The 10,748-nt window shown below is 57.8% G+C and overlaps 2 protein-coding genes across 8 annotated transcripts in view; both read right to left on the bottom strand.

Annotated features, from left to right (window-relative positions):
* Positions 1–4,996, bottom strand: part of AMDHD2 (amidohydrolase domain containing 2) — a 16,843-nt gene extending 11,847 nt beyond the window's left edge. For all 7 annotated transcript variants that reach the window (XR_004682261.1, XR_004682260.1, XM_035022014.1 and 4 more), the window contains exons 1-3: positions 4,820–4,996; positions 4,405–4,541; positions 4,190–4,329 (exon numbers count right to left, since the gene is read on the bottom strand). Coding sequence is in view for 5 of the 7 variants with exons in the window: in XM_035022014.1 (XP_034877905.1) it covers positions 4,190–4,329; positions 4,405–4,541; positions 4,820–4,902 (360 nt within the window). In the remaining 2 variants the exon portion in view is untranslated. The remainder of the gene's footprint in view (positions 1–4,189; positions 4,330–4,404; positions 4,542–4,819) is intronic.
* Positions 4,997–5,159: 163 nt separating this feature from the next.
* Positions 5,160–10,516, bottom strand: ATP6V0C (ATPase H+ transporting V0 subunit c). The gene is made up of 3 exons (XM_035022011.1): positions 10,278–10,516; positions 6,060–6,243; positions 5,160–5,916 (listed from the first exon to the last, which is right to left on the bottom strand). Exons 1-3 carry the CDS (start codon positions 10,354–10,356, stop codon positions 5,712–5,714), a joined length of 468 nt encoding a protein of 155 aa, XP_034877902.1. The 5' UTR covers positions 10,357–10,516; the 3' UTR covers positions 5,160–5,711.
* Between the last annotated feature and the right edge of the window lie 232 nt (positions 10,517–10,748).

Genomic DNA, 10,748 nt, shown 5'->3' with positions numbered 1-10,748 from the left:
AAATAAAATCTTTAAAAAAATAAAAAAATAAAAATAAATAAATAAATAAATTTTGGGGCGCCTGGGTGGCTCAGTCGTTAAGCATCTGCCTTCAGCTCAGGTCATGATCCCAGGGTCCTGGGATCGAGCCCCGCATCGGGCTCCCTGCTCCACGGGAAGCCTGCTTCTCCCTCTCCCACTCCCCCTGCTTGTGTTCCCTCTCTCGCTGTGGCTGTCAAAAAAATAAAGTTAAATAAACAAATCTAAAAAGAGAGAGAGCGTGTGTAAACACATTCTCATTCCTTCAAGATCTTGAAAACTGCACCTCCCGTGACCCCTTTCTCTAGCGGAAGCCGGTGAACGTGCTCCAAAGTGAAAGTGTAAACCAGCAAAGAGGAAGACCCATGATGGAGGACAGAGGCCCAGCAGAAAGACGCCAGGGGATGCCCCAGGTGAGGGGAAGGGAGCTGCCAGGACAGCTCGGCCCAAGGAGGCCAGCAGCCGGTGCTGGGAAATGGGTGCCAGAGGCTGCCACAGGAAGGCGATGCTGATGGAGTGCCTGGCGCATCCAGATGTCCCGAAAGAAGAGTGAGCCACTGGCAGGAAGCCCGGAGTTGAGTCACGAGATAAGGGAATGGAGCAAAGAGCAGGAATTCCAAGGAAAACACAGCAGCCAAGTAAGAAAATGGGACCACGCAGAGTCCCCTTCACCCAGTCCTGCCGACTGACCTCCCCAAGACTGCAGGCGGCTATGTGGGGAGGACAGGTGTATCCTCTGCTCCTTGGCTGAGAAGCAGACACACACATACACCGCCCTAAACTGAGAAATGAAAAAGGAGTACCAGCACGTACTCAGAGATAGGAGAACAAATTCCAAGAATCAGCTGAGCTGCAAGGGACTGTCTCTAGATGGGAGCCCGTGGGGGCAAAGGGCTGCGGGCTTTCCTAACAAGCCATGGAGAGATATAAGTTCACTAAAGATTAAAAAAAAAAAGAAGATAACAGTTGAGTTTTTCTAGAACATATTCTCCCCCCTGAAACGGGTGGGCATGCATGTCAGAGGCTGGGCGGCTCTGGGACACATCCTTTAGACCCCTTGCCTTCAACCCGCCCATCTGTACAGAGAACAGTATGAGGTCTGTTGCCCACATTTCACCAGGAAACCCTGTTGTGACGAGTGTCAGGTTCCGTCCTAAAGCTTTCTCCAAAGTCTTCCGAGGGAGCTCAGCACCAGACACAAGGTTCTTGTGAGATGAGAGGGGTGGGAAATACGTCAACCCAAGGGGTGGGTGGGGCTGTGGGTAAATCCTTAGACTCCTGTCTTTGCAGGGAAGACACCGTGTGGCACATTCTAGGGGGTTCTGCACAGGGTCTCCCCTGGGAATGACACACGGGGGGGGGACCCACTCAATGCTATGCCCGTTGCTGGCTGTTCTCCCCACCTGGGCTCACATACACCACTCCCACTCCTGTAACCTCCAAGTCTCAGCTTCAGAACTCGAAGTCCGATCAACATACTCAGGGTTTACTTCACACTTCAAAACAAAACAGAGTTTTACAAGGAAAAGCTAGACAACACTGGGGCACCTCAGTGGCTCAGTCGTTAAGCGTCTGCCTTCGGCTCGGGTCATGATCCCAGAGTCCCGGGATTGAGCTCCACATCGGGCTCCCTGCTCCGCGGGGGGCCTGCTTCTCCCTCTCCCACTCCCCCTGCTTGTTTTCCCTCTCTCGCTGTGTCTCTGTCAAATAAATAAAATCTTTAAAAAAACAAAAACAAAAACAGAGTTTTACAAGAAAAAGCTAGAGAACATTGGGGCACCTCGGTGGCTCAGTTGTTAAGCGTCTGCCTTCGGCTCAGGTCATGATCCCAGGGTCCCGGGATCGAGCCCCGCATTGGGCTCCCTGCTCAGTGGGAGGCCTGCTTCTCCCTCTCCCACTCCCCCGCCCTTGTGTTCCTACTCTATCTCTCTCTGTCAAATAAATAAAATCTTAAAAAAAAAGGCTAGAGAATTCTAAATGGGGAGAATAGCATAAATGACAGCATGGAGATAGAGAAAATGAGGCATGTTTCAGGCAGGAAAGCAGAGGGAAAGGTCAAAGGATAGAGGGCGTGTGGGACCAGAGATAAAGGTCTGCCTGCCACCTGAGGAGGTACTAGATCTTGGCGAAGCAGATGATGGACTTGAAGCCAAGAACAATGCAACCAGATCTTCCTCCTGGGAGACTAACAAAGCGTAAGGCTAGAGAAGACCTCAGAAAAGGACCAGGTGGTCTCAGTGGACCAGAACACGATGACAAAGGATCTGGGTAACTTCTGACAAAGAAGAAATCCAGTTCCGCACAGTGTGAGGCAGTCCTGGAAGAAGGTGGGTGGATGGGCGTAGGACGATATCCCAGTGAACAATCCTGTAATTTCCTAGATGATGCTGGAATCAAATTTTCACATTCACCACCCTCCACGACTACTTTCTGCTGCCCAAGGCCTTCAACCTGCAAGTGTTCATGGTGGATGACACGTTCCAGCAAGACAACACAAGCTAGAAGTCCCCGTGTCCGGAAACCCCCATTCTAAAGAAAAAGACCTCACCATCTGTGTGGCGATGGTCAGATGGGCTGTTGAAGGCATGGCCGGTGTATGGCCACACAGCAGAACCAAAGAGGAGTCAACAGACAAAACAAGGCAAAGGCCTTCCAGGCAGAGGGCTTGGAGGCAGGAGAAAGAACAGCCTAGAATGGCTGGAATGTGCCTAGGGAGAGGACCAAGGCTCAAGCAGGTAGGGAAGGAATGCTCGGAAGGCTGGTGTTTACCCTGAGGATAAAAGGGGAGGGGTGGGGGTGAGTGAGGCACTGAGCCCTGTACCTCAGGAAGGCCCCTATGGCAGGACTCAGAGCAGGGACAGCAGCTGGGAGACTAAGGAACAGTCACTAAGCCTCACTGGTGGGGCACAGGAAGGGGGAGAACAAAGAACACAGAGACAATAAAGTGGGCATGTTCCTAGGTTCCAAGCAGGGAAAAGCATGGACGAATGACCAGGAGGAAAAACACAGAACCAGGTGCTGGTTTCCAGCAGCAAAGTGAGCTTAGTTTTTAACATCTGACTCTGTGACGGGAGGCCCGGGGGAATTTCCCGAAAGAACGTCCACGGTTGATAGTTTACCAAGTGCTTAATACAGACCTCACACAGAGCTGAGTACCCTAACCCCCAGACATGGACAGCGTCGTCATGCTCAGTTTAGACTTGAGAAAACAGAGACCCAGAAACAACTAAAGGCTGTCTTGAGTCCCCCAGCTGACAGATGAAGTTAAGGGGCCCGGACCAAACCCAAAGCCCACACCCGACCTCCCCCAACACCCAGCTTGGACTCTGTGTGCACACACCCAGGAGGGACTCCTCGATGGGTGATGTGATTCATCATTGCAGTAAAGAGTCTGTGCTGGAGAAAACCACCACCCCGGAACAAAGATGAGGAATTACAGCCTAACTGCCACCCTCCTAAACTCAACTTGGGGAATGGAACAGCCACGCTTTTCAAAACTCGTTAGGCATCAAGCAGTCCAGAGACACGAGGAATACAGCCTGCTCTCCAAACAACAGTTCAGGAAGAAAGAACATCTTGCCCGCAGAGGAGAAAACCCAACAATAAAATGAGGTAAAGAATAAAACCAGAGAACCCCCATGGAAAATAAACACGATTCCAGGGGAATGGGCAGATAAACAGAAGGAAAAAGGGGAGGTGTGGGGGTAGATGAGAGCAGCAAGGGAGGATGGACTGGGGAGGACGGACTGGGGCGACTGGGCGGACAGTGGAGCTTCTTTCTGGAAAGCACACTCACGGGAGTCACAGAGCACAGACAGGTTAGGGGGGATGAGCCTGAGGAGCAGCTAAGGATGTGGCAATCACAAAGTCCCAGCAACCGGTTTCTGGAGCCTGGAGGCAGCCAGAGAGCAGCGCAGAAAGGACATGTAGCCGGGAAGACGCCGAGGCGACAACAGTGAAGGCCTATGGAACAGCTGCAGAGGCAGGGAGACTCTGCCGGTGGGGGGAACACCCGAATGAAAAAGCCTAGGGGCAGGGCCCCGGCCCCATACGGAAGGAGGCCAGCAGGTAAAGCCAGATGCTAGGGCTAAGAGGTGTCTGTGGGAACACAGATTTAAAGCGCTGCTGCTTCTGGAGCTCCCTCTCCTTGAGACTGGGAGCCTGACCTCACCTTGTGATAAACCTCCGGTGGTGAGGTGACCAAGGTGGGGCAGAAGGAGGTGACTCCATGCGACAAGATCCTTCGGGCCACCAGGGCGACCCCCGAACCCACGTCCTCCGTGGCCTGAGAGAAGTCAACGCCAAATCCACCTACAGCCAGAGAGGAAGGTCGCACGGTGCCCAGAGCACCTTCTCTGGGTCCCCACCCCGAGCCGTAGGCCGCACCGTTGATCTGCACGTCGATGAAGCCGGGCGCCAGGATGCAGCCCCCGCAGTCCCGCTGCTCATCCGCCACTCGTCGCTCCTCAAAGAACAGCTTCTCTGGGTCCACAATGCGGCCTTCACGCACCCACAAATCCTCCCTGCGGCCAGAGCCGAGCGGGGCGGGGGCTAAGACCGCCTATCCCGCACGCACGCTGCGTCCCACCCGAGCAGCTTCCGGCCCCGCACCCCACCGGCCCCGGGTCCACCCGAGCAGCGCCCGGCCCCGCACCCCGCGCCGCACCTCTGAGCTCCCGGCCCCGCACCCCACCCGACCCCGGACCCCACCTGAGCAACGCCCGGCCCCCGCACCCGAGCAGCGCCCGACGCCGCACCCCGCGCCGCACCTCTGAGCAGCGCCCGGCCCCGCACCCCACACCTGAGCAGCGCCCGGCCTCGCAGGATGCGGCAATTGGTGAACTGGAGCACCGGGGCCCGCGCCTCGTCCTGCCCGCCGCGCATCGTGAGCCACCCGAGCGGGAACTGCCCGGAGCCCCACAGCCGAACCCCGCTCCCCGCGCACCCGGCCGACTGCGGGCCACGGAGCTCCGCTGGGCCCACGTGACCCTCAGCTGACTGAGGCGTGTCACGTGACCGGCACGTCCACGTGACCCGCCCGCCCACGTGACCGGCGCGCCCTTCGGTCGCCCTGACGCCGCGGCCCCTACTTGTGCCCGCCCCCCCCCCCCCCGCCCCCACACAAGCGGTCCACACAGGGGTCCAGTCACAACCGAGAACTTTATTGGACACGGCTCGGCTCGGGGCCTGGCAGGCCTAGCGCACTGGCCCCGCGGCCCCGGGCTGGCGGGGCTGGAGGAGGGTGGTTCCATCCAACGAGTCTCAGAGCAAACGGTAACCCCACAACGCAACACTACCTAAGATTACTATATAGTTGGGAGACGGAGGGCTGCTCCACAGACGTATGAACAGATCAAATCTTTATAAATAATAAACATCCAGTGAAGAGAAAATGACAACTCTAATTCATCCTTATACACAGAGCACTCTAGGGCAGATGAGTGGGGGCGGCAGAGGCCTGCATCCTCACTGGTCGGGGGCCTGGATGGGTAATGAGTGGGCCCAGATGTCCACGGCACGGGGCGGGCGGGGGCAAGGCCGGGGTAACAGACGATGGGCACTAGGACACTGCGCATTTACAAGACCAACTAGTGGGGGGGCAGCTGCCCCGTGCATGTGTGTCAGGCTGTTCATTTTGGAATGAGGGGATGGTCTTTACATCATATTCTGTGGCTGGTGCACTCGGAGAGGGGCTACTTTGTGGAGAGGATGAGGGCAACAATGAGACCGTAGAGGCCGAGCACCTCGGCGAAGATGAGGATCAGGATCATGCCCACGAATAGCCGGGGCTGCTGGGCAGTGCCACGCACACCAGCGTCCCCCACAATGCCAATGGCAAAGCCAGCCGCCAGCCCACTCAGGCCCACACTCAGGCCAGCACCCAACTGGAGGAAACTCCTGGGGGAGAGAGGACACAGGAGAAATGTTAGCCACCTCCTGGGGAAGCCACCCGCCCAACACCCCCTTCCCGGCCCTCCCTGCCCTGTGCAGGGGCCTGACCCCAGGCAGGGCAGGACAGACAGGAGGGACCCAGCACTCACCTGTAGAGGCTGATGCCATCATTCAGGGAATTAGCGATGAGGACTGCCACCACCAGCCCATAGATGGCGATGATACCAGCCATGACCACTGGGATGATGGACTTCATGATCAGTTCTGGCCGCATGACGGACATGGCCGCAATGCCGGTGCCACTCTTGGCTGTACCATAGGCGGCCCCCAGGGCTGTGGGCGGGGAGGGGAAGCCAGGTGAGCTCACAGCAGCCGGGGCCAGGACCCAGGGAGGTCTAGCATAGTTGAGGGACCCCTAAGTTATTACAAAGGGGACATGAAGCTGGCACCCAGCCAGGTGGCCCTCAGGGACAACAGCCCCAGCCAGGCATGCAACGAGCCCAGGTAGCCCTTTCTCCACCAGAGGCCCTTGTGGCTACCCAGCCTATCTGGGCTCCTGCTCTGCTGAGAAAGGTTGGCCCCACCACCCAGGGAGCCTCCGTGGAGCTGCCCGCAGCCTACAAGTGGAGCTGTGACAGGTCCAATAGCCCAGTCACATGGAGAAACAGACAACTGGGCCGCTCAAGCCTTGCTGAAGATTCCGGACACTTTTTTTTTTTTAACCACCTGGAGTCCTGGGCGTTTAGGTCAGAAATGGGCCTGGCAAAGCAGCAGGTGACTACATCTCAGCAGCCCCAATGTCAGGCCAGGATCAGCCTGTCTGCCTTGGGGCTCTGCCCAGGGACAACATGTGGGAAGAGCCTCACCGCACACAGGGCCTGACAAGTCCTATCTTGGGCCAGAGCTTTCCCAACTCCCCACTGCGCCCAGCCCTCCAGGAGGGCTAGCATCTGTTGTCAACAGGCTGAGTGTATCCTCAAGTGTGGAAAGAATACTCTCTAAATAACCATAAAAAGGGCAAGCCAGGAGAGGACAGGGCACAGGGAGCCATCACCCAGGCAAACCTCCCAGACGCACCCCTGCATGCACAGAGGCCTTGAGCTCACAGAAGCCTAGATTCCCTAAGGCCTCTTATAACCGGGGTGGGGGGAAAACTCTAGCGTGGCCTGTCTCCTCTGATGCTATTCCTTTTCCCTCTTGCTAGATAGGGGGTGCAGCCTTCCTGAAAGCCCTTCTCCTGGCCTCAAAGTCTAGAGTAACTTTTGTACAGAACAGAGCCACACGGGGCCCAGGGGGCTCTTCCGACTCCTGCCCTCCAGGATCCAACTGCACTGCGTGAGCAGAGATTAACACGGCTCAGAGGTGGAAAAGACGAGGACGACCATTTTTCAGCACGTTTTATTCACCCGTTTGGGCCACAAAAAAATGACTACTCTATGCTCATCACCAAGCAGTGAGGAGGTCCGAGGAGCTCTAGCTTCCCAGGGCCCAGAGCCTGGTGAGGACATATATGGCACCTCCAAGCACAGCAACATGTTCTAGAAGAGTGGGGAGGCCGGTGGGGGACTCTGGGGAAGGGGTCCATAGAGAAAATGACGCTGGGAAGAGGTGTGAATGAGCAAAAAGGATTGCAGACAGCATGAATGGAGACATGCACGAATGTGGCACCAGACTGGGAGCTACTTGAAAGAGGAAAGAGGTAGGGGTGGGAGCAGAGGGACCTGTACTACCTCCGCCACTCGGTCCCAAAGTCACCCAGCACCACCACGACTAGGCACTCAGAACCATCAACCCACGGCTCGGGGCTGGTCTTCACGAAGCTTTTCCGGAACTCTCCTGGTCGAAGTGCATTTTGGGGGCTCCTACTGCAGGCCCAGCAGCACATCATGCGGTGTCACATGCACGCAACGGGCCAGCGCCATGGCCCGTTACTCAAGCAGGAGAGCACAGGTGATGTGTGGAACTGAGTGAGAAATGGATTACTGGGAAGTCAGCATCCCAGATGGTAGGACGTGGCCAGACGTGGAAAGTGAGCTGGGCTCTTCTCCAGGAGGTGGCAGGAAGATCGTGTGGCTGGGGTGGGGAGGCAACAAGACCAACAAAGGGATGAAAAAGGGCCGACCACGAGGGAAAAGCAGGCTGGTCTGGGCAGCAGCAGGTGTCCACAAAGGCCCTAGATGCTAGCTCTGGAGACCAAGCACGACAAGGTCCCAGATCGAGCAGAGGACAGAAAAGAGTGCAATCAGGAGGCAGTTCCAGGAACAAAGCACCAAAGGTAGGGTGCCTGCCAGAAGGGAGGAAGTCAAAGAGATTACGGAAAAGGGGCAACGGACAGCCTGTGGAAGACTTGATGAAGAAAGAATCGGCAGGACTTTTGTCACCAGAAAAAAGGGGAAGCGGGAAGGGAGACTGGGCCCTGAGGAGCAGGCAGCACCAATCCTCAGGGGCCTGGGGCAACCAAAAAAAAGCCCTAGACCACTGATACTGGTTCTCAGTAACTTCCAGAGACCTGCTTTTGGGTCAAGCTCCTTCTGAAAGTACCAGGTTAAGTTCTAGGAGAGGAAAAGATGTACTGGTGACTGGAGGCAGGCCAGTAGCTGGGTACAGAAAAAGAGCTAGGGGGGAAACTCAGGGTTTCAGGAACAAACAATAACAGCCAGAACTCAAGGAACTCTGGGGCAGGAACATCCTGTTGTTCACTGATGTTCCCCTGTGCCTGGCACATAGTAGGAGCTCAATCAAGATTTGCTAAATGAACAAATGACAGCCCCAAGTAACCCACAGGTGGCCAGCCAAAGTAGAATTTCTGAAGGCATTCTGGAAGCAAAGAGCAGAAAAGGCTGGGGGGAAGCGGGTCACAGCAGCCTGTTCAGAAGTGCTGGAAAGTAGGCAGCCCCTGAAGATGTGGAAAGAGGAGGCGTTGGCTAGGAAGGAAGGGGAAGTCCAGACCACTTCTCCCACCACAAATGACCCCTTATTTGCACGTGATGGGAAGGGCAGGGCAAGGCTCACTCAGCAACTCATGACTGGTAGACAGGCCCAGGCAGAGGCGTCAAGAGAGCAGAGTCCCCAGGTCCCTACCCCACAAGTGTTTACAGTCAGCAGAGACTGTTTGGAGCTCAAACGCTCTCTGTACTTGCGTAGTGAGCCTCCCCAGTCCACCAGGTAGGGTGGGGCAGGGCGGAGTCATCAAAACCAAAAACCGGACCTACCCAAGAAGGCCCAGAGGAGACCAGGTCAGACCAGTCTACAGGGTTGCAGCGGGACTAGGACTAACCTTCCTGGGTCCCACATTCCTGGGCCTGGCCCACGTGCCTATCTCCCAGACAGGCCAATTTTCACTTAATTCACCCCATGACCATCAAGACCCAACTTCAAAAGGAGGGTGCTATCGAGAACCTGGAAGGCCCCTTCTCTTTACTGAGAGGAGCACTCCCAATTTTGGGCCTCAGGAAAGGGAAGTCATTCGCTCTTTCATTCATTGATTCAGGCCTGAACTAAAAGACTCCCTTCTAGGGACAAAGACCCAATTCCCCCCTCAACGCTGACACTTCATGCCACCCTCTCACTCACCCAGAGGTAGACTCTTGGTAAGTGTGCACACACACAGTGTTGTTGCTGGCCGGCCTCGCAGACACCCATCCTTGGCCCTTAGCCTGTCCGGACCAGCACCCCCATTCCACACAATCCCATGCCTGGGTTCCTGCCAGCTCTTAGGACCAACCCCTCAGCCCAGTTTTCCCAAGCTATCCACACATCCCACAGGACCACTGGTAAACAGTGACAGGCCCTAACTGGAAGAACCTGCCTCTGAGTACAGACCTTGACCCCCGCCGGGTGGCCGGGCCGCCACAAAGGCCATAAGGGCCAGAGCTGTGTACCTAGGAGGGGAGAGCCAGGACCTCATCCATCCCCTGCCCCCACCTCCGCTGAACAGGGCCGGCCCCGCGTCGGGGGAGCTTTCCGAGGTGTGATGTCACACCTGCCCGCAGGATTGGGGGGGGGTGCGGAGCAGGCGCAGGACCGCGCGCCCCCACCCCAGCCTCCCTCCCGCCTCTCCTAGGGCTAAGATGGCAGCGGCGCCGCCGCCGCCCCACCCCCGCACCTACACCGACAGGGGCAGGGCTGCCAGCTATCGATCCCCGGGAGACCCCTGGGACCCGCACCCCGGTCCAGCCCGCAGGCCCTGCGCTCCGCAGCCCTCGGGGCCCCGACCCCCGCCCGCTGTCACGTGAGTCCCGGGACCCCCCCAACAGCTCGGAATTACGTCAGCGTGACGTCACACCGAACCCTGGGGACATGCAGGCATGAGCCCCGCGCGCCCCGACGCCCCCAGCCTCCCGGGTCCCTCCTGCCGCGGCGCTCACCGCTGAAGACCATGGCGGCCGAGGCGCCCATGACCGCGAAAAAGGAGGCGTACTCGGGGCCGTTCTTGGCCTCGGACATGTCTGCGGGTGGGGAGAGGGCGAGCTCAGCGGACCGAGGCGGGGGCGAGGACGGGCCGGGCACGGCGAGCGAACCGAAGCAGAGCAGTCACGCAGCTGCGAAGGCGACCCGGCCCGTCTGCCGCTGCGCTCTAAATACCAGCACCGCAGAACAAAATGGCGGCCGCGGCCTCGTCACATGACCCGGGCCCCGCCCCTGCGGGCCATACCACTTCGCGTCGGCGGGGGCCGCCACGGCTTGGGGACGCCCTAGCGGTCCTCTGACCGCTTCCGCACTGTGCCGCCGCCCGACCGGCCCCGACACAGGCGTCCAGCCCCATATCGGCCTCTGCAGATGCGGGGCCGGGCGCCTCTCACACCCCGTGGCGTTGAGCCCGTCCGGCTCCGGAGCGG

The sequence above is a fragment of the Mirounga leonina genome, unplaced genomic scaffold, assembly GCF_011800145.1.
Source record: "Mirounga leonina isolate KUSES-001 unplaced genomic scaffold, KU_Mleo_1.0 Mir_175, whole genome shotgun sequence".
NCBI lineage: Eukaryota > Metazoa > Chordata > Mammalia > Carnivora > Phocidae > Mirounga > Mirounga leonina.
The sequence above is the reverse complement of the archived record's forward strand: the minus strand, read 5'-3'. Positions and strand labels throughout refer to the sequence as shown.